This window comes from Pavona decussata, unplaced genomic scaffold, assembly GCF_977016875.1.
Source record: "Pavona decussata unplaced genomic scaffold, jaPavDecu1.1 SCAFFOLD_124, whole genome shotgun sequence".
Lineage (NCBI taxonomy): Eukaryota > Metazoa > Cnidaria > Anthozoa > Scleractinia > Agariciidae > Pavona > Pavona decussata.
In genome coordinates, this window is record NW_028145538.1 from 2,576,027 (window position 1) to 2,598,631 (window position 22,605).

General features: G+C 36.1%; 1 protein-coding gene and 1 long non-coding RNA gene across 2 annotated transcripts in view; one reads left to right on the forward strand and one right to left on the reverse strand.

Moving 5' to 3' along the window:
- Nucleotides 1–22,605, reverse strand: part of LOC146469463 (FERM, ARHGEF and pleckstrin domain-containing protein 2-like) — a 42,727-nt gene that overhangs the window by 17,101 nt on the left and 3,021 nt on the right. Inside the window, exons 2-15 of the mRNA XM_085123480.1 lie at nucleotides 20,816–20,920; nucleotides 18,726–18,768; nucleotides 18,175–18,253; nucleotides 16,953–16,997; nucleotides 16,635–16,687; nucleotides 15,491–15,564; nucleotides 13,792–13,838; nucleotides 13,595–13,682; nucleotides 12,951–13,039; nucleotides 12,775–12,841; nucleotides 12,023–12,117; nucleotides 11,369–11,509; nucleotides 9,615–10,415; nucleotides 8,776–8,930 (exon numbers count right to left, since the gene is read on the reverse strand). Of these exons, the coding sequence (XP_084979606.1) occupies nucleotides 8,776–8,930; nucleotides 9,615–10,415; nucleotides 11,369–11,509; nucleotides 12,023–12,117; nucleotides 12,775–12,841; nucleotides 12,951–13,039; nucleotides 13,595–13,682; nucleotides 13,792–13,838; nucleotides 15,491–15,564; nucleotides 16,635–16,687; nucleotides 16,953–16,997; nucleotides 18,175–18,253; nucleotides 18,726–18,768; nucleotides 20,816–20,920 (1,882 nt within the window). The remainder of the gene's footprint in view (nucleotides 1–8,775; nucleotides 8,931–9,614; nucleotides 10,416–11,368; nucleotides 11,510–12,022; nucleotides 12,118–12,774; nucleotides 12,842–12,950; nucleotides 13,040–13,594; nucleotides 13,683–13,791; nucleotides 13,839–15,490; nucleotides 15,565–16,634; nucleotides 16,688–16,952; nucleotides 16,998–18,174; nucleotides 18,254–18,725; nucleotides 18,769–20,815; nucleotides 20,921–22,605) is intronic.
- LOC146469464 (uncharacterized) lies at nucleotides 7–5,558 on the forward strand. Its single transcript, XR_014867246.1, has 2 exons — nucleotides 7–398; nucleotides 1,788–5,558. It is a non-coding gene; the product is annotated as an uncharacterized LOC146469464 (long non-coding RNA).

Below are 22,605 nucleotides of genomic sequence, written 5' to 3' on the forward strand. Positions count from 1 at the left end.
CTGGACAACAGGAATGAATCAAAGAAAAAAGCTTTACCTGGGTATTGTGAGACTGAATTAGCATTCTGCAACAATCTTATTAACATTTTTTTTTTGCTGTTTTTATTTCATTCGTCACAAATACAACAAAATTACAACACAAGTAATAACATATAGGAAGTAGCTAAAACAGCTGCGCAATTGCTGTTGTTGTCATTAATTATCAGTTAATTATATGTATTCACAATAATTAATTAACGATTAATTTAATCACAATGACATTACAATGATGCTTACTATTACTATTTTAGAGTGGAAAATTATCTGTCCATTTTCTATGAAAGGTTACTAAATCATTATTCTTAGTTGAAATATATTTTTCGTTGAAATATAGAAATAGTCTAATGAAAAATGGAGCCGTAGTATGTTAATAAGATTATTTCAACTAACAATCTTATAACCATACTACGGCTCCATTTTTAACTCGTGAATGCGCGCATGCGCAATGAACGAGTTATAGCGATAGCTGACTCTCGACTTGGTCGGTCGATCAGTCGATCAGTCGATCAGTCGGTTTTGTCGTTAACTTTCGGGCGTGCGCAGTGAATGAGTTTTAAATTCAATTAGTGGAAAAACACACGCGAACATTTGTTGTTCATGGCGCATCAGGAAATTCTTATTCAATATGTAGAGAATAATTTGACGATCATTTAGTGCAAGAATGGAGATTTTTCGTTCAATCTTTGCAAAGTTTCAAGTTTTTTCAGTTTTTCAGAAAGTCCGGGGTCGTAAACTCAATTAGTGAAAAAAAAAAAAACGTGAAAATTTGTTTCACGACGCGTCAGAATTCTCTCATTCATTCTGTAGAGAATAATTTGACAATCATTTTAGTGTAAGAATGGGGATTTTTCGTTGAATCTGAGCAAAGTTATAGGATTTTTTCGTTTTTTTCTACGAAGTGCGGTTTCTTTCAAGAATTAAAAATAATTTAATTTAAAAATAATTTAATTAAAAAATAATTTTATTTGTCAGTTTTCACGCGAAAGCGGAACGTGCCATGTCACGCATCATTGACGTCGTAAACAAAATTATGCAAATGTCTGGTGAAATGAACACTTTTAAGATCTTGTCAGCTTTCATAGAGGTTTCAAAGGGAAAAAATGTTTCATTTTCGAAATTTACAACTGGTAATTTATGGGAAAGCAAAAGGACGCGGTCGATAAATAATTCTTATTTAGCAAGAGCTTGTCATAGTTCATTATTTTTACTTGAGGATTGCGTGGACTGAACTCCAAAGGAAAAATTTCACGCATTTATGTCGGGCATGAATCGTAATGCGATACTTTGTTGAACATATTTCCCTTTGTGAGATCGGCTTGCCCTACAGTAATTTTGTAATTTTAATTCCCAAAAAAACTTCACTTGCCCATCGGGCAAGTGATGGTTAGAATCCACTAGCCCGATCGCGAAATCCAGTAGCCGCGGACTATCACACGAATTTGCATGACGTAGCTGCACATGGCGTGCTCCTATAAACTTTGAATAAAAAAAACACGTGATATTTTTTAATCGGCGCATCCGAATAATCGGCTTATTCAATCTGTACAGAATAATTTGACAATCATTTTAATAGTACAAGAATGGTCATTTTTCGTTACATAATCGGGCAAAGATATAATTTCTTTTAGCTTTTGAGGAAGTTTCCGTAGCCGTCTAAATTGCAATTACTATGTGTCATCTGCATTCACGAGTTGGCTCACAGGAGCCTTTGATTTATTAGACTATTTCTATCACATGAAAATATCAAGGTTAAGGAACTCACAGTTTTCCTCCAGAGAACTTTAGCAGTTGGTTGAGGCTACGAAGACATTACCCCCTTCCACCAACCCCTTCATGTACAGCAATCACATGTATCCACTGTAGAAGGTGATAACTTGTACTTATGAGAAGTACTGCCACTCACAAATTGTCCCTTTCCCTTTTAAAATCTATTTTGCACATGCGTTATCTGGATTACAAGCTTAGGTCAAATCAAACATTAATTTTGACACTCCTCTCGTTCAACCTTTCAGTGCTTTCCATTGGCAAACTTGTCAAAACATTTTAGTCTGAAGTTCTGGCAGGAACACATATCAAGTCAAATAACATTTCCTAAGTAAGAGAAATGTTATCAAAATATTTGTTTGAAGCCAGGTATGGTAAAAAGTCGAAACGGTTGACAGTTGACATTGGCTTTAAAAACTACATCAGAATGTTTCAGTTGCAGCTGCAACCTTTTTCAGCCAAGAATATATGTTACACTATTAAGGATGTTACACTTTTCGTTATAACATAACACGCGTGCTTCCTAATCTAATTCCTATTGACGACGTCATGGTACATTATTTTCTCAACATACGCAGGGCTGTGCATCCATCAGATGATGTGTGCAAATCAGATGGGGAAGCATGTGCACGCTATGTTCTAATAACCTCTGTAAAGAGAGACAACACCATAAAAAATGTATATTTATAAGAGCTTGTTGAAGTTTAATGAAATGTTAAGATTAAACCGATATGAGAAACCACTTTCACTTTGTGTTTTTGTACAGCACATTTAGAGAACTAGTATTGCAATTAATCAGGAACAAAACCTGTTTTTCAGGACTAATTTACTTTATTTTCACTACTAAAAGAATTGGTTCATGCTTTTAGCTGTGCATATATCAAGTTATGGATACACTTGGGAAGTTTGGAGAGCACTCAAGAAGCTAAAGTTGTTTACGCTTCTCTTGTGCTCTCCAAACCTCCCACATGCATTCATCACTAAATATACGCACACTACAAATGAACCAGTTCTTACAGTGCAACGAACTCAACCGGGGCCACCAAAAAAACCCAACACTTTGACATTTAAAAAAATGTTCTCGTTTTTGATTGGTTTACAAACTACGAAAGCCAGACTCCTTTGTTATAAACGTGACCTGTGATTGGCTGATCAATGTTGGGTGGCCCCAGTTGAGTTCATTGCACTGTAAGAGTATATTATGAGAGGGTTGAGGCTATGAAGACATGATACACAACCATATCAGACATTGTTTCCATCGTACAAGGTGATTACTTACATCCTTAAGAGTGTAATGTTCTTAGCCGAAGGAGGAAAACATCCCAATAAAGTTTTTAAAACCAGTGGGGTGCTTGTCACATAAAACCCCATAAAATTACATTAGGCTCCAATCTAAATAATATTTGATCACAAATGGTAGGAATTTCCTTTTTAGCACTCCACACCACTTTCAAACACTTCTCAAGGGTAACACCTGCTGAAAAATTGTAGAAGGCCTATGAACAAAGAACCCATAGTCCTTGGATGCTTTGGTGACTTTTCTTCTTGTGCATCAAGCCATTTGAAGGTAAGCTTGTTCATGCTCTATTTTTGTCTTGGGTCCCTGTGGGCCCTGGGCGACTAGATAAGCAACATTTTGTGTGCAGCAATGTCTTCAACCCTGCTAAGAATTTTGTGGAAATTTCATTGTGGCTTACATGGCCAACTTGGTTTTATCGTCTTTATCTTATTCGGGCAAGTGAAAGCTTGTCTTGACCATTGGTTAGGCCAAAAAAAAAAAAAAAACTGGATGTCCAGGCAAGTGACTAACACACAGCAATGGATGTTAATACATGTAACATCAGCACACGAGGACAGCAATGGTCAGTTAAAAAAGAGCAGGACACAAAAGTTGCCTGACACTTCAATAACCCAAAATCCAGTCCCTCCACCACCCCCCCCCCCCCCCCCACATCTAGCATAAACTCAACCAAATCACATATTATCATCTTAGAATCATCAAGGGTGTCCAAACTGGGGAGATTTTAACTAATTCAAGGAAAGAAAGGGTTGCTATATATATTATTTTCAATGACATGAAACTCAAACTTGAAAGTTGACATGCACTCCTTTGAAATGTGCTGAGAAATTAGACACTGGTTGTTCTTAACTGTGATTTGTTGGGATAAGAAACAAGCCTTGTTAATAGCAACATGTGGAAAGTACCTGATACAAAGGTATTTTATTAAGTTTTACCCTAAAATGAAGCAGCCTATGGCAGCCAGATTACATGTACATGCTTTACAAGCTGAATGACGGAAACGTCAAGTTCTTACATTACCCTAACATAAATTGTGCTGTTAAAATATTTCTTAATAACATGAAAAGCTATGCCTGCTAATTAAAATAAGACATATTTAGTGCAAGACAGATTGAGGCAAAATTGCAACCAAATGTGACCTAAAATTGCATAAAACTATTCCTTGCAATTTGTGTTCCACCATATTGCCACAAATTGAAGGGGTGCCCGGAATAAGGCCCTAAGTGACTTTTGATGTAAGGTCAAATTCTCCTCTTGTTTCACAAGCGAATACTAGGCAATATGGAAGGAGAATCTAACAATTTATCAGAAATCACTTAGGGCTTTTTTCCAAGCACCCCTTCAATTACAATGTACATGATGTTACAACTACTCCTTGCAATTCCATTTTCACTTGCAATTCACGCAAGTTGACAAGCAAGTATAAACCTTCATTTTTTTTCCAAGGAGTTAACAAAACTGCATTCATTTGTTTTGTTGTATACTCATGTACATGTATTTCTTTCCTTCATGCACTAAACTTTTCAGCTTGCATTTTACTGTGCTAAATAAAAATATGTAAATATTTATTGTTATATAACTTTAAAGTTAACTTTAAATAACTTTTAACTTTCTGTATGGAAATAAACATAATTCCACAACATACATTAAATAATTAGACACACAAATATAAGCAACACAATTGATATAATGTCCATATACAGTAGTTTAAAATGTCATGAGTGTATAGCTTGAAGTTTAATATTAATAGCACTTAAAGAAAAAACATTGCAATGGAACTTTAATAGGACAAGAGGACAAACTCAATCATAACTGTGTCAAAAAAAACCTTTTCACACATCACAATCAGCTACAAAATGATACACTGTACTTGTCTATTTATTGTCCCTATATATGTCATGTACAATGTAAGCTTACAGAAAGAGAATGTTGGACCAGAAAATATCTCAATATGCCTGTACTGCAAAGTAAATACACAAACTTTTGCATTATGGATAATTTCTATGTTAGGGTTGGGATATTATTAATATCTTCAGGATTTATCAGGTGGACATGGTAAGTTGTATAATCATTATGGTAATTTACTAGCAAAACATTTCATGTTTACAAAGAAAGACTTCTTTTGACATTTTTTCTAAATGCTTCAATAATTGTAGATGCCAAGAATCCTTTCTATTCTGTGCTTATAAATTGACGATTTATCACAAGTGTAATTGCTGTGACAAAGACCTAAATTTGGTAAATATAGTAGCATCGTATCCTCAAATGGTTTTTGCTTTAAAAATATGAGCAGCCACTTACAAAACTGCCCAGAATCAAAATGTAATAAAAATCCAAAATTTAACCTTGTAAAATACTGTAATATGACAATAACCTCAGTCACGAGATAGTGCTAATTAAACAAGAATTCACTTGAATGATAATTAATTATACTTCAGGATTTCATCCACAGTCATGTCAATACCCATTTGACTCTGGAATAAAACAGGGGATGATATGTAGTTTTATTTTCTTTTTTTTTTTTTTTTGGCACAATTAATATTGTAGACAACTTCAAGATCAAAATGCAGAAGCACAATATTAATAATGAATGGCATAAGATAAAAGGCAAACTAAAGCTTTAAGTAATAGTTTATAATTATTTCCTGTTATTCAGCCAACCATATCCTGTAAGTGCTTTAACAAAGCCCCTCACATGATCACACCATTTATTAGAATATTATTTCTTCTGCCTTTCATTTTCTTTTTACATTAATTTTAACAAAGTTCAAAAGGTGTGGCTTGGACTAAGAGCTTTAGGTTAAATTAATGTCACAAGATTAAGATCTTAACTTTAGACTCAAAAATTTATCAGTCAAGCCTCAGTGATTCATAAGGCTGTTTTCTGGCCGGATTAATGTATTAAAAGTAACTCTTTCAAGACAGGAAACAGGAAAAGAGGGCTAGACACAGAAAAGAAAGACATTCTCAGCATTATTGGCATAGTTTTAAACATCTGCATCTTTAGTCTACATTTTGTTTATTTAAGCATTTTAATCAGCCTTGAGTAGAAACAAAGACATTTGGCATTTTTGTAAACAAAGACCTCAGTTGAACATTACCTTGGCACTGAACTTTAGCATTTCATTTATTGAGCCCATGTGTTTTGTTAAGCTAAGCCCCTTTTTTCCTAACAGTGACAGAGCAGAAATGTTGCAACTTTAATAAAAGAAATGAAACATGAAAAGCAATTCTGCAGTAGAATGATCAAAACTTAAGTTCGTGTTCACGAGTGGTTGCACTTTAGAATAATTATTTTCCCCAACCAATCAGGTTTAAGAGCCAATTTTTACAGCACAACAAACTCATCACCATTGCAGGAAGATACTGCTAGATATCTTCATGCGAATGGCTCAATCAATAAAAACAATATCTCCACTGAGTGGTATATTCAGTACAAAATAAAAGTACTATGTCCATAACTCAGTATAAACTTTTCTATGAATAATATTGTCACACTTTACACTTTGTATCAACAAGCCCACACAACAAAAGAAAAATGCCAACTAGAGAGATTTCTACTTGACAGCTGTCAGTTCAACTGCAACACTTTGAAGATCTTAGAAATCAAACTCAAAAGTTAGAGACAAGTTAATGCAAGTCATTAATGAATTTCACTCTAGGAAAGAGAGAGCTAACAAAACACATGGTTTGAATTGTCCTTTGTTAGCTTGGAAACTGTTACTGTTGATGACTTCAGGGGCCACAGACTTCATCAAAATCTAGAGAGAGATTAGGAAGAAAAGAATGAAGTCAGAGATTGAAGAAGCAAAGCCAAGAGAGAACAAAGGCAAGTCAAATGAAAGGAGATGAGTAACAGAGTCAGAGAATTCAGGTTATTATTATGCAAAAGCAGCAAGGACAGAAAGACAGCATTTTGCATAATTTCACGCTTCTTTGACAAGCTTGAGCCAATTAGACATTAAGTGTAAATTAGAAATGACAACTTATGAAAACGTTGTCCTCCTGCAATAAATTGACTGATATCGTACATCTACAGTGGTTTAAACTATTAAGTTATTTAATACAGTTACATTACAAAGATTACATGTTGAAGTTTTTTTACTAGCCATGTTGCTTATGTTACCTAAAAGTTTGTATTATTCTAATGTATGTTGATTTTCCTTTACTGTTTCCATTACACTAAAATGTGTATTTTAATGTTATTGTTAATTTTAAAACCACACAGACAATTATTTTTTGACTCATTAAATATAACACACTCCTTCACAGTTTCTGATCTGAATTGAGCCAATCTATTCTATGGGTATATCTAATATTTAGCACTTTTTTACCCTGCTAGCAGAGGTTTCTTTCTGATAATTAGTATAATAGCATGTACAAAGTCATTCGCTTCTTTAGTATTTCGCATAGTCAGCTTGTTTACTTCCCGAGACTTTCCAGAAAGAAACCTCTGCTAGCAGGGCAGTGCTTTTTATGTATTTTAATTAGACTAATTCTTTGTATCCCACTAAGAATTGCATGTATGTACATTGTAGGGTCATAACTTCTATGTTTTAGATCATTAAGATATAACAGACAGATGGAGTACTTTATTAATCCTTCCGGCCTAATTGGAGAACATCATGTTACTTTAGCTTGCCATGTTCTAACTACGCATTATAATTATTTTATTTCAGGTTTACTCTCTAAATGTTTAGTTACGGTTATATTAAGCATAGCTTTGTACGATCTTGCAGTTTTATATAAGCATACTGTTAACAAAAACCAACTTTTCTGTGCCTGAGTAATTCACTTCAAGAAAACCAATAGCAAAAATACAAAATTTCAACCACAGACTAGCTCCATTACTGACAATGTACTGACCCAGTAGAGAACAAGTCATGATCATCCCTTATACATACATGAATAGAGCCATGGGCTGGTTAAAATTAAAATGCTTTGGAATCTACAAGCGGTTTCTTGGCAATACTGTTCCTTTCCAATAGATGATCAAAGTTTCATGTGCTTGCTAAAGCTGAAACTCATTGTTTTAAAAGTAGTACATTACAGTTCACTATTTGCGTTTATTTCCAACAAAAAAAAAGTGAAAATCTTTGAAGCACCACATCCACATGAAATTCCAACAATACAACCCAAAGTTAAGGCAGACTTTCGTAACCTTGTCTGCCAATCACAAAGTAACATGTTTTCTGATTCACAAGTGGAACTTCTTAGAATGCTAAAAAGATTAAATTTTATCTTAATCAAGTCTTCCAACTTTGGTTGTGAACATCTCCGTGACTGTCATGTGATGGCCAGTCAACCTTCACAATGTTTGTTAAAAGAATATACTGCACATGTACCATGTTTCATACCAAATTACATATTCACGTTTTCTGCTTATCACCAAGTCACACATAAATATAACCAAAAGCGCACTGCTGCTAATCCATGTCTTGATCAACTTACAATACATTAACCCTCTCAGACCTATCAGTGATCAGCATCAAATTTCTCCTTGTAATATCAATGCTTATTCAAACCCTGAGGTCATGAGAATTAAGGACATGATCACCCCAGGTGAATTTTCCGGATATTCCATAACTTCTCCACAATACTTTTATAAGAAAAGTATGGGTCAGAACAAAATAGGAGAATTTGGCCTTTGATATTAGTTCACTTGCACCCACCTTTGCCATGTCTAGTCACTCCTCCATTTTGAACTTTGGTCACTATGCTACTGCACGTGATGTTTAGTTTTTCTGAATCTCTCCTGTCTTCCTTGTTCTCTGTTTGAACACCATTATGTGGAACAATCACTGAAGGAGTTTCTGTTTCCTCTGACCTACATGTACAATTCATAATCAGTTTATTTAAATTTCAACACAACAACACAACATTTGAGTTTGGAAGACATGTTTCAGATACTTCATTGTCTGTTGTCAGTTCAAGGATGTTTACAAATTTTAAATTATGTTTAAATTGATCTCACAGATAACTGCAACTGGAAGCCACAATAAATTATATTGGTTTACAGTCAATTCATTCACGTCACGTGTGACCAGTATTTCCAAGAATGAAATGAACATTCAGATTTCTCTTTGTAATGTCCAACATGCGAATGGAATGTTGAACATTTCTCTGAAAATCTTTCCAAAAAAGACATAAACAAAAAAAAAAGATTCAAAATACTTGGGAAACAATTGTTATTCTTGAAATACTTAATGCTGTAATGTCAAGACAAATTCATAGCTTTATACCGTCAATAAACTAGGGAAATTTCTACGGGAACTCTGAAATTTCGTTCACTTGGCGATGTTCAAAACTGACACGCAAATTTCAAAACTCTGTTCAAATTTCAAAACTGCGGGTCACACATGACGTGGATTGACTGTAACTTTTTCCTTCCAATTGGTTTAGAAAACGACACAGTCAAGTTCTCTTAACCAATCAAAGGGCGTTGCAATTTGCAAAGTTAAATGAAATGACACTTAAATGAACAGGAAGCACTCTTGAGTTTCAAACTTACTTTTCAAACTCATCTGTCAGCTCTGGTGGCGGCGAAGGTAGAAGCTCTGGTGGTGGCGATGGAAACTCCTGTCCAACACCCTCATCTCGCATTTCATCTGGAACTTCGTCATCCTCAGGTGGAGGAGGAGGGGGAGGGGACGGTGGTGGAGGAGACATTGTCTCAACATCACTCACCTCCACTGGGGAGGGTGGTTTTGGTTGCGGTTGGTACTCGATACGTACACAACCTTCTGGTACCGCAAGTTCTTCTTCAACATCATTCTCGCCATAATAATTCAAAGGTGTGCCATGCTCAAATCCTTCATCCTCCTCTTCTTCTTCAGGTTTATCTTCCACCTCATCTGCAGCTGGTATTTCTTGCATGTTGACAGCTGCCTCTGTCGTCTTCACACCGGCTGCTCCCACCACCTCTCCTTGCCACTCCAAGTCTGGTTCTGATGCAGCTTCTGATGGCGTATCAGACTCCTCCCTCATCATATCAGGTTCATCATCTAGGTCCTGCAGAGGTATAACACCTGTATTATCTGGTAATGGATCTGGTAATGGTACCAGGGCAATGTCCTCCCCAGGAGCATCAGCTTGCGGCTTCTGTTCGTGCTCAACAGTCACTGTCGTGGTTGGACCATTCAAGGAAAGAGCTCTGTTCTCTACAGCTTCTTGGAGAGGTATCAATGGTCGGGGTGGTGTGCTTTCTGTTGCTCTTATTTCAGAATTTCCATATGCGCCAAATAATCTTGGTGAGGGTTCATACGAGTTTCCTACTGAGTGGGATCTTGTAGGTGTTTTCATGCTTTGTGATCTGAAGTAAAAAAAAAAAAATAAACGAAAAACAAAGATTCAGAAATGAAAATAAATAAATTTTGAAACCAATAACTTTTATTAAATACCACATAACCCCGCTTAAGCAAACACTGTTAAGTGCCTTACTTTGAATATATGTATGTGCAAGTGCCCCCTTGGTGTCATGAAAACTCAAACAACCACTATACTGTAAGTACATGCACACTGTATGTACCAATCAAAAAGAAGTAACAGTACTGACATTGGCGCATGAAGTAAGAGAACCTGCTAAACTTATTGTACTTCACATAACGGGGGTAAGGGGGTTACGAATCACAAGCTGGTTAAAATTTACTGGATGAAAATTTTAACTGATACACTTAATTTTCTATGTGCAGGAAGCTTACACAACCGGTAACACAGCACACCTATGAAGATAACAAATCTTTATCTCAGTTTCAGTGGTTTCAGTGCAGTGAGAGTGGGGAATGTCCAACTAAGACACCACCTTTAAAGGGAGGCGTATGAAGATAACCCATAAAATAAAATAAAAAATTAAACTCTAATTGGCGACACTTGCAGATGGAATTGGAATTTAAAAGTGTTGGTTTCTTAGGAGAGGAGAAAACCGGAATGCCCAGAGAAAGACCTCTTGGGGCAAGGACAAGAACCAACAACAAACTCAACAAACATGTCACCGAGTCAGTGAATCAAACCTGGGCCTCATTGGTGGGAGGTGAGTGCTCTCACCACTGAGCCATCCAAACTTCGTTTCTTGGTAGAAATGATTGATGGAGTTTTTTGGAAACTTGACAGGGAATAGAGGGTGCAAAAAGAGACAAGCATTTGCTTGTGTGATACAGTGGGCCATATCACATTCCTGAATGCAACATGTACATTCTCCGTACTCTTTCCAAAACATTGGTTTGCTGTAGAGTCGATGGACATCACTTTGACATAAGAGACACCAACCTTTCAAATGCAGGTTGTTGTCTAAAGGTTGTCCGACATCCTTCAACGATCTGCTTCTGCGTTCTTCCACTGTATCTGTACGAGGAGCCTCTACTGAGTATTCTTGGACCAGACTTGGCGATCGGTTTACCTACATTTTGCCTGGAAATAAACCATCCAAACACTGAAATTCCATTTAACCTCCAAACTTACATGCAAATGACAACTGCAAATTATTACATAACTACCCCTGGCCAATCAATGGGATAAAAAAAATCTGGCTTTTCACTGACTATAACCAATAACAATAGCAATAAACCCTTTTGCATTAAGGCCAGTGATGTAGCGACAGAAATCAATTATTCTGTAAATATTTTTCGAAATAACATTTACATGTATTTACCTATGCCAACAAACAATCTCTTTTGCACACCATGTCACTAGCCAGAACTATAATTCCCTATTGAATTTTCACTTGCTTTCAGGTACATGTAGAATTTAGAATTCACCAAATTGATAAAATTTCACATCCTTCACTCAAGCACCCACGTTCAACAATATGCAACATTTTCCCGACTTCAGGCAATAAGAAGAGCCTTGTTTTTTTTTATTATTATTATTATTTTTTTTTTTTTTTTTGCTGCATTTTACCATTTTACATGTAGCAGCACTCACCTAAAGAAAGCATGTGTAGCTATTGCTATTTTCCAGAAACTTTTACAAGCATTCCTGCTGGCCATCTGGAACTCTACAATATCCTTGTAATGACCCTGGTAGAAAAGGAATCATTCTCTCAATCTGGTACAGCTGTACAAACAACTCACTCAAATTTGATTCTGCGAAATTTGATCAATATTTTCAAAATGTTGGTATTTGTACTGGTCAGCCACTCCAAAAAACTAAACAGTGGAACCCCACCTTCTGACCACCTTGTTAATCTGGCCACCTCATTATTACGGCCACACTTCCACCTGAGGGTGGTCAGATTAGTGGGGTTCTGTTGTACTTCAGTATCTTCTATTAAATATTAAACATCATTGAACAGATTCTTACAAATTAATCGACAGTGAATGATTAGAATGCCTTGTTCTTTTTTTCAGGAAAAATTAATTGTTTTACTTCCACCCTGCTCTTTATTTCCCTTTTCAAAGCTTAATGCTTTTACTCCCATGATCTGAATGTTAATTCTCCTGACTGACTGCTATACCTTTCCTTTTAAAGTTAGTTCACAGATTTTGGTGTTACTTCAAATTGTATCACCTACTTTAGTTGATGATCATTTTTTTTATTCTCATCACCAGTCTGGTTGGCAATGTATTGATTATGTAAAGAGAAATCATATAATTTTATTGATCCTGGGATCCTTCTGGGAGTGAAAGAGTTAATGAGAGTGTCCAAGGTTTTTAGAATCACACAGTAATACTTACAAATATTTCTGGATGAAGCTTGACAAGAAATCTTTTTCTTTTGAAACTAAGCTTTCTAATTTTTGCCCTGAAATGATTAGAACATTCACCATTAAAAACACACATCAAAGATCTACCGTCTGTTATGGAAAGGCAAAAAACAGAGAGAGTTGGCAAAAACCTGAGGCACAGCTTACCATGAAAAGGTGTTGATTTTTGAGCCGTTTTGAAATACTGAGACTCCCATATGTGCAGCAGCAAGGAAAAGCTCAACATGATCCTTATCCTGTAAAGAACACAGCATATCATGTTGATAAACATACAGCAAACATAAAAACACACCAATTTGGATTGTGTATAATGTGGTTCAAATTTCTCCTTGGTTTAAATTTTATGTTCCTGTTGTTCTTGGGTAAGGTAATGTATGATAATGAGTTTGAAAGAATAGAAAATAAATCATAAACAGCTTCCTGGAAACCAACTCATTTGCTAACATGCACTTGTAGCTTACACTTAATTTTGTTTGCCAGTGACAAAATGTTCCCAAATTGACCAACACTCTTTGTTTATTATCATCCTTATTTAAACTTTTTTGCTCCCATGAGTGCCCAAAATGAGAACTCAAGAAAAAACCCAAATTCCATTTTGTACATTTACAGCCTACTTGGATATCAACAGTACTGAGTCGAAGTACTGCTAAAGAGGTTTCATTTGAATGGTCATACCATGGGATTCATCCACAGACTCAAAACTTAGAACTACTTTAAATGTCGCCATAACTGACTCTGAGAGTGAAAGGGTTAAAAGTGTCCTGAGAAATTTTCCAGTTACTTAAGCTTACCTTTGCTGGGTAAAGTGTCATACCATACATTTCTAATCTCCGTGCAACATCCAGGAGATTGTAATCAGCATCAGCTGGCAAAAGCCCCCTGAGCAAGAGAAAAAAAAGAAAATCAAAAACAGACCTAGAGACTGCAGCAGTTTAGAGTCTGAGAAACATTAACTACAAGAACAGCAAAAACATTGATTTCTTAATACCTGTGTTCCTTGTGGTAGGTTGATATTCTTTTCTCGGAGTCTGTTGTCTGTATGAGAATAGACGGTAACAGCCTTTAGTGATTCACTTTTAGCAAATACTACTAAACTATAGGACATGTTCATGTTTCTGGGCCCTAATATTTCGATATTCTAATTAAGAAACCACACAACACTTTTTAAATTTGAAAACATGTTTCGACAGAAACTTCTGTCATCTGCAGTTTAAAAAAACCTACACTTAATCATCAACTTTAATTATGTTAATTTAAAATTTCCTTTGTGCTTATAGTAAATTAGCATTTTGGTTTACACTATACAGTCATCTCAACTAACTAAGTCGGTTCAAAGCATGAAGCTAAAAGACAAGAACGAAAGTTTCAGGAGATTTTTATGAATAAATTCATCAAATTCAGTCATGCCTGTAGAAAACAATAGGTTGTAATTAGCAGTACAATGACCTGCACGTGCAGGGATGATTTTGATGAAATTATTCATAAAAAATAATCCCACAAAACATTGCGGTCTTGTCTTTTAGCTTGATTTTAATCCGACAACGTCAATTGAAATAGCTGTATATTCAACTCTGTGCTTTGTTATTCAGCTGCTACTATCCAGACCCTAATATTTATTGTTATTGATAGTATACAGGGTCCGAAATTAACTTTTTTAGGCAGGCGCCAAGTGGCGACTGAAATTTTTTTTCAGTCGCCATTCGGAAAAATGTGGTCGCCAAAAAGCAGGGAAAAAAGTGTCAATAAAATTGTTCCTTCACACCGAAACACAAACCAAAATTTTTGTTGCCAGATGGAAAATTCTGGTCGCCAATTTTTCTTTTAAGAATCAGAACGAAGAGAACGCGTTTGGGGCCGCAATGGCGATTTATACATCTACCACTGAAAAACCACGACGAACGAATCGAATGCCGGCTATATACGCAGTTTCATAAGACTACTAAATGTGTCAAGTCAACTTTATACCTTCTCTTGTCTCTACCTTTTGGAGAAGAAATGTACCCAATTGAAAAACTGCCGGTTGATTCTTTGCTCTATGTTCAAAACTGTAAATGATCTTTCCTTTCGCGTTCTGTCAAGACGATCGACGGATCGCCATATTGTTCGTACCAGGCCACAACCGTGCAGCATTTCTCGTTCAAAAAACATGGCAGCGAAACTTCGCACTGCTCGAGCTGTGAAGGGTTGTGATAGATTTATAATAACAGGAAAATCGGTTTTATACTTCAAAAGCAGTGGAAAGGTAAAAAGTAAGAGACCAATTGGCGTGCGGCTTTGAATTTTATTTTTATCGATTTGGCTGAAAATCAAAGTTATTGTTTGTATAATGATCGTGGCATGAAATAGTTAATCGCCCGCTGGCGACTAGTTGTGAAATTCTGGTCGCCAGTGCAAAATTTTTAGTCGCATTGGCGACCAGGAAAGCGCAATTTCGGACCCTGGTATACATGTAAACTTTGGAAATAAATCTTAGGACTGAAACAAATCAACCACACTTACTTCATTTTAAGCACTATTAATAATTATTTATAATAGTCGCTGTAACAGTGTTAGTTAAAACAGCTGGCCAGTTTCAGATTTTTGATAGAGTCCATTAATTACAGAAAGGCACAGTAATGCCATCACTGATAGGATTAATTAAAAGATTACTGCGGCAAACCTGGTTCTTGACAAGCATAGTTACATACCTGACCAGGGAAAAACTGATATTCTGACAGATATCCCATTCTACACCTCATTGGATCATAATCACCTAGTTCTCCTAAAAAAATAGAAAAACATAATGGGTGACCAACACAAACATGTACACTGTCATTTTGAGAACCACAAGCTGAATGAAATAATTTTGGTACATGAACTTGGAATAATTTGTCCTCAAAAATCACCCCCAAGAAAGTCTGTTACAACACTAGTCCACTCAGAGTTGCATCTGGGTATATTTACAGTTGATGTTTATTTTCCATGTCATAAATACACTATAGCATGTATCTAATTCCTGTACCCTTGTGCCCTCAGGCTCTTTGGCCAGCAGTTGGTCGCCTGGAGAGCCTCTGGGTAATTGAATGTTTTCACTTCAGAAATCTGGCAGTAAAAAGTACAAGAGAAGGCAGAGACAAAAACAGGACAGCCAATTCAGAAAAATTACAAAATTTTCACTTTTCTGAGTCTCTCTCCAGGTAACCAACCACTGGCCAAAAAGCCTGAGGACTCTGGGTGCCAGATTGATGTGCAGTATATTAGACATGGTAGTAAGACTTGGATTGGTACCAGATGTACTTGAGTGGCTTTGATGTCATAGGTGTGTAGATCATATGTGTGTCAAAGCAACAGGTGGCTCATGAATTATGGTTCCTTCAATTCTCTAGCACTGAGCTCTTATCAGGACTTATCAGCACCCCAAGTACTTATCAGTTCAGTCAACTCTCGCCTTTCAGACACCTTGCTATTACAGACACTCCGATAATACAGACAGCAGCTAAATCCCCAGCAAATATAAATCACAGACGATTGACTAATTAAATTCCCACTATTACAGACTCTTGCTATTAAGGACACTAACTCACAGTCCTGAGGGTGACTGCAATAAAGGGAGGGGATTTGTTGTTGTTGCTGTTTTTTTTTTGGTGCCATGGGTTCAATCCCCCACTATGGGCATCTGATTTTTCTGACATCTTTTTTTTTTTTTTTTTTTTTTTGGGGGGGGGGGGGGGGGGCTTTTTTTGTGTGGCATACCAGTGCTTGCCTCTCTGATAATGAACACATATAAAAAATAATAAGCAAAACTTGTTTTGAATTAATTTGATAACAATTCACAAGAACACAAGAAGGTACCTTGAACAATATAAGAGGCTAAAAGGGCAGCTGTGTTTTCTGAACATTTTAATCTGAAAAAAAATTAAGAAAACAAAAAGTCATGAAGATACAGTAGATAGGAAAGAAGTTTTAACACAAAAGTCATATAAAAGTTTGATTAGTAGAAAAAGCTGAGTCTTAAGTCGCTTTCATGCATAAAGCTTCCTAAACAGATGTGAGTTTGAAGACAGACTGCTTTACTGTAGTTAAGAATGCCCCGATAGGAGGACACATTTTTGGAATACCAAAACATAGTTGGCTAATTCATAAAAACTCCTGACAGTAAAAGACACCTACCGTGCACTTAGAAGGTCCCTTTTTATTTGTAGACCAAACAAATACCTGGAAACAATGCAGTGCAATAATTCAGTGTCAACAGCTCCACTAAAACTTGTGAAATTTGTCCGACAAAGGGCACAATAAATTATTTATTGTGCAGGCTGTACGTCTGCCATCTGGAATTTTTTTCTTTTTGGCAACACACAATTCTATTAAATGGAATACGGTACCATTTAAAAAATATGTTCCCTTGACAGTCTCTTTTGAGTCTCGATCCTCAATACTCAAAACTGGAAAGAATCAAATTTCAAGTATTGAGGCTCAGTAAAGGAGAATCAAGTAATTGAGGATCGAGTCTCGCAAGGCCAAAAAAGTAATGAGCTTGTGGCTTGATTGATTAAATCTATAAAAACATCAAAACTTCACTGCACTATTCCTTCCGATAAACGAAGCATTTGCAGAGCTGGAAGTGTAAATTCTTTTCATGGTTTTAAGTGGTTGCCAATCAACAAAACATTGCGACTTAAACAGAACATTCCCAGGTGCTTTTTTTTTGAAGAGCTAAAAATGGCACAGGTCGGAATATTTCAGTTTAGTGACTCCTGCAAGTATGGAGCATCAAGAATCGAGTTGACTTTCGAGTGAATTGAGTCTTGATTCTTGACTCGATCCTCGATACTCAATTCTCATAAGGATTGAGTTTAGACTGTCAACTTATATTTGAGTGATACTGTACATGTACATGTACTTGTGCCCATGTATGCCATAACAAAGGGGTTTTATGTTGCAGTGGAAATTTAAACATGCACACAATTAAATTGAAAAAGAGTTTTGCAACAAAACAAAATGAGAATTGTACAGCTGAGTTAGGAGGCCAGTTGAGATTCCAAGTCATATTTCTCCGTATACATGTTTAAAACAAGTAATAGTCAGAGATTGGAGTGCGTTCAATGATCCCGATCCCAGGATCTCTCTCCTTTGTGATGTCATTCGCCCCTGCAGTAAAATCTGTGGGACATGCCAGATGCACGTCCCAAGATCCATCCATCACTGTCAAATCAATGTTGTCCCATACAATCTCGACTTCAATCTGTATTAGGAGTGCATCCTTCCTACGCCAAATGCAATTAATAACTAAAGGTATTTAAGAAACAATCATGACAGTGTGCAATGACTGACTGTAATTTCCAGCACTGACCTTTACAAACTACATTACACCAAATTGGACAAGAGAACTCACCGAGTGTACTCTTCTTGAAGAAGTGCAGGATCGGGCGGGTAAAACTTCACACAAAATCTAAAAAGTGTTGAGCGAACATCTAACATGAAACAAACAAAAACAATTGCATTGGATTAGAGCCATACATAATTACACAACTTAACACATAATGCCACGGCTTTGACATTATTTTTTGGATCTGTATATAAGATCTGCACACTTATAATATAACATACATTAACGCAAATGCCAAGGCTTCACATTTCAGGATTTGTATGCTGAATTTGTACATTTATAATGCATCTTCAGTTAGTGCATCAAGGCTGCTGTTAAGCTTTAGAAAACCAGCTCTCTGCTCCACTTGGAAATTAGCTGATCAGATGTTCAAGAAAGTACTCCTAGGCTAGTGATTAATTACCTTCTCTCTTTGAGGGACTTTTCAGGGACAAGGAAACAAACAAGAAGAAACAAATATTTCAAATCGATCCATGAGCAAAACCTTTTATAAGAGTTTGCCCTGACTCTGTCACCTGATCATAAGGAGATATGCCACTGGAAGAAGAAGAGCTCACCTCTAACTTGTTTGTGTATCGCTTTTAAATCATCCAACCAAAACTGTGAATCAAGATGTTTAAAAACATTTAAGATAAAAATGTATCTACACTGGGGAGGGTGGTGGGGAGGGGGTTGGCTAGCAGGGGCTAACTGTAGGTAGGACATTATTCAAGGAGAGCTCTAGGCAACACATATTTCCTTTCGTCCCTGGTGTGATATGGCTAATCTAGAATAATCATTAATAATATTCAATTCAATAATTGTCATTGCATTAATAATCATCCTAGTGGCAAACAAAATGGCTGATTGATCTTGGAATTTACCCAACGATACATTTATGTTGAAAATAAAAAAATATATAATGAATGGTTCACAGCAAATTTAGTTCTGTTCAGTAGAGCCAAATAAAGAATTTATAAGGCACATGTACTGTACAAAAACTTCAAATATTAGCCCGATTTATACTACAGACAGGTCATCTACAGGTCTGGGACGAACTTGGGCAAAGAACGGTAGTTTGTCTCATAATTCATCTGTGTATAAATACAGGCTTTCACACAGATCATCCATCCTGCAAACTATCAGCCAGGGTAGTTCATCTTTGACAGATGAATTACATGGATGATCCATCTGAAAGCCCGTATTTATACCAGGGTTCTACTTAGAAGGCGGGACCCGGGTACCAGTACCAGGATACACAAAAGTCAGTACCTGCCTACTCTCAAACTGAACATAAAGAAATTCACTTCAAGTGTAATTTTCTTCCCAGCTACTCTCCTATAGGTGCCCCCTACTTCAAAGTTTAATGAAACCCCTGTTTATAAACAGATGAATTATTAGACAAACAACTGTTTGTTGCCCAAGTTTGTCCCAGATGGATGATTGGTCTCTAGTATTTATGTTGTGGTTCAATTTTATCCTTGGTTTGAATTTTATCTTCCTATTGTTCTTGGGCATGGTAATGTATGATAATGAGTTTGAAACAATGGAAAATGAAATTTAAACCAAGGATAAAATTGAACCACAACATTTATAATAGACAGATGATTTGTCTCGATGTCTTGAAAAGCAAATTCTCTCAACTAATCCCATAATAAATATGTAAAGAATAGTAGGGAGCATATAGACGTTGATATTAGAAATTAGGGTTAACGAGTTTGAAGATGACTAAAACACAACAAGAATGCCTGGGAGACTCGCTTGTTCTACCACCTTCTGAGTGAGAAGCTGAGGAGACCTAAGAAGGTTGTTCAACCTTTTGAATCTGGATGAATCCAAAAGCAACTATTCGAATGAATGGTACATGTAAATGGCTTTTATTTTTCAATTCAATGAGAAACAATGCTTGAAACCGAAACAAATGAAAAAGAAACATTAAACAAAAAGTTGGTTGTTGGAAAACAAAATTAGCTTTCAGCATGTAAACAATTTTATTGAGCTTTCGATTCCTTCAACAAATCTTTTTCAAGTGAGTGAGAGATTAGTTGAATTGTTTAGATCCTCAAAGCTAATTTTATTTTCAAATCTTCAGTATGACAGGATCGGGAAACAATTTACTTTCATTTGTCAAATGGTTGCTTTTTGGTGCACCTAGACAACCAAAGTAATACATTGTAAATGACAGCCATTGCCACAAACAGTTTATCAATAATAATAATTATTATAATTGTAATCTTTAAAGGTTTGACAAAAAACATCCTATATATCTGTTTGAAACAACTATCACTGACAATAGTCAAGTTCAGGACAAAATAATATTTCTACAGTGAAGTCACTTTGTCAAGAAATATAAACAAAATACAACTTAAATATACAGATTTTAGTTTCATAAAATGTTAATGTTAATCTTGTTTGTGATAAAATTTTGGCAACTGGACAAGTCCTTTATTTTGCCAACAGCTTGCAATTTTATGGCAATGGATTTCAAACATAAAAACACATTTAAACTTTGCCTTCTGGCTTGTATCATATTTATTAAAAATTTGAGTTTCTATTCTTTCTTTCTGATTAAATGAAACAAAATATTAAAAAATTTTCAAGTGAACATTCAACAACACAACTGTTACATTACATAAATGGCTGCAGCTATGCACATGATTATACTTACCAAATTATCACTTTTGTCATAGAAATTCAATCCAAAGTATTCTCTTTCCTCTAAGTTAAGATGCTCATACACACAGTCATACAATGCTCTGCTTTTGCATTTGGGCTACAAGAAATAATATAAAAAAAATAAAATAGAATATCTGTGATACAATAAATGCCATTGCAACAAGAAGAAACAAGCAAATGACAGTGTACAAAAACAAAGAACAGCTGGAGGAAACACAAGATAATCAGCTGACAACCAAAGCAGCTTGACCATCAGTTTTCACTGTAATGCCAGGCCATTGGAAACAGCAATGACCTTTCCACAATGTTCAGAAAAAACAATAGGCTAGCTCATACATGTACACTGACACTACAAATGTGCATATGATGTGGTTCAACATTTTTTTATTTATTTTTTTTATTTCCCTCTGTCTCAGATCATAGTAATGATACTGCACAAAGGAAAATAAAAATTAAACTGGTTTGAAAAATTTTAAACCAAAAACAATTTAAACCACAACATACACCCATATATGCGTGCATATGAATGCAGGTATTATACCGAGTTTTATGTGAATATTTTGGTTTGCTTATCTCTGCTGCACTTTAAATGACTTGATTTCTGACAATCTGACGTTGTTCCAGTATTATGGACACAAAAATCCCAGCCACTCTAAGAAATGCCTGAACACACAGTTCTGGTCGTGAATTTCTTGACTGTGTACAGGCAATATGATTTAAGATTTCAGTAAGGTCGCAACTGTAGCCAAACAAAAACCACAAGTGAAGAAAAGCCCTAAGCTAGGCTAATTAACAGTACGCTTACAACAGAGGACACAAGCAGAATCAGAATCACAATCAGGGGAAGGTTAAATAAACCCTATTAAAAATGAAATTGGTGTACATGTTAGAAGAAACAGGGGACTGGCTTATAGCCAATGGGTGTGGCCATATTATGTAATCCAAACCAACAAGAACAAAGTCACATTTTCAAGTCTGAAAATTGTGTAAAACAGTCAAATAATCAATTAACCAAACAGGTTATTTTCTCACTAATACATGTGGCTAAATGTAATTTAGGCAAACTTAAAATCGAGGCAAGTGCTGGTCAGCGGTGCCCGCATGGCCAGGACATGCGGGGGCGGCCATCCCATTTCGCAGGGGCCCCTGGGTTCTTACAGCTCACATGTTTGTGTCAGTTCATTTCGCATCTGTTCACTTGCTGGAGCTTGTGCTGTCTAAGCTTGTTCATCTACTGACGATGAGTTTAAAATACATGTACATGTAAAGAATATTGAAGAAAATCACTGTGAGACTTTAGACAGCTTAAGCCCCTTTTCAACCTCGTCCCAAGAGTCTTTGCAACATCCATTGCACCTGGCAGCAAAGACCCTGGACATGCTCAAAATACTTCAAGAATTGTGGAGTATTTTATCATGTGACACACACTTGATTTTCAACTTCACTATACCTCAGGCTTTTAGCCAGGAATTGAAAATTGGGCGTCCAAGGGGCATGTTTGTTGTAATTTTTTTTAAAGGTTAGGTTAATTATGAATGCATTTTCCCCAAAAGTGGGCGTCCACAAGACACCTGGACGGCCTTCTGGCTAAAACATTGCTACACCTTTTCTGGGACCAAATATGGTTGCCAGATATTTAATCCTGGAAAAAGTGTAGGCTTACACAACAATTAAATTCTCCATGATTCAGTCATGGAGTATCAGGGTCTTCTCCATTGTCCACCAACCTAAATAATGCAAAGACCGGGGGACAAGTCCTGGGGCTAATTTATTAATTAGTAA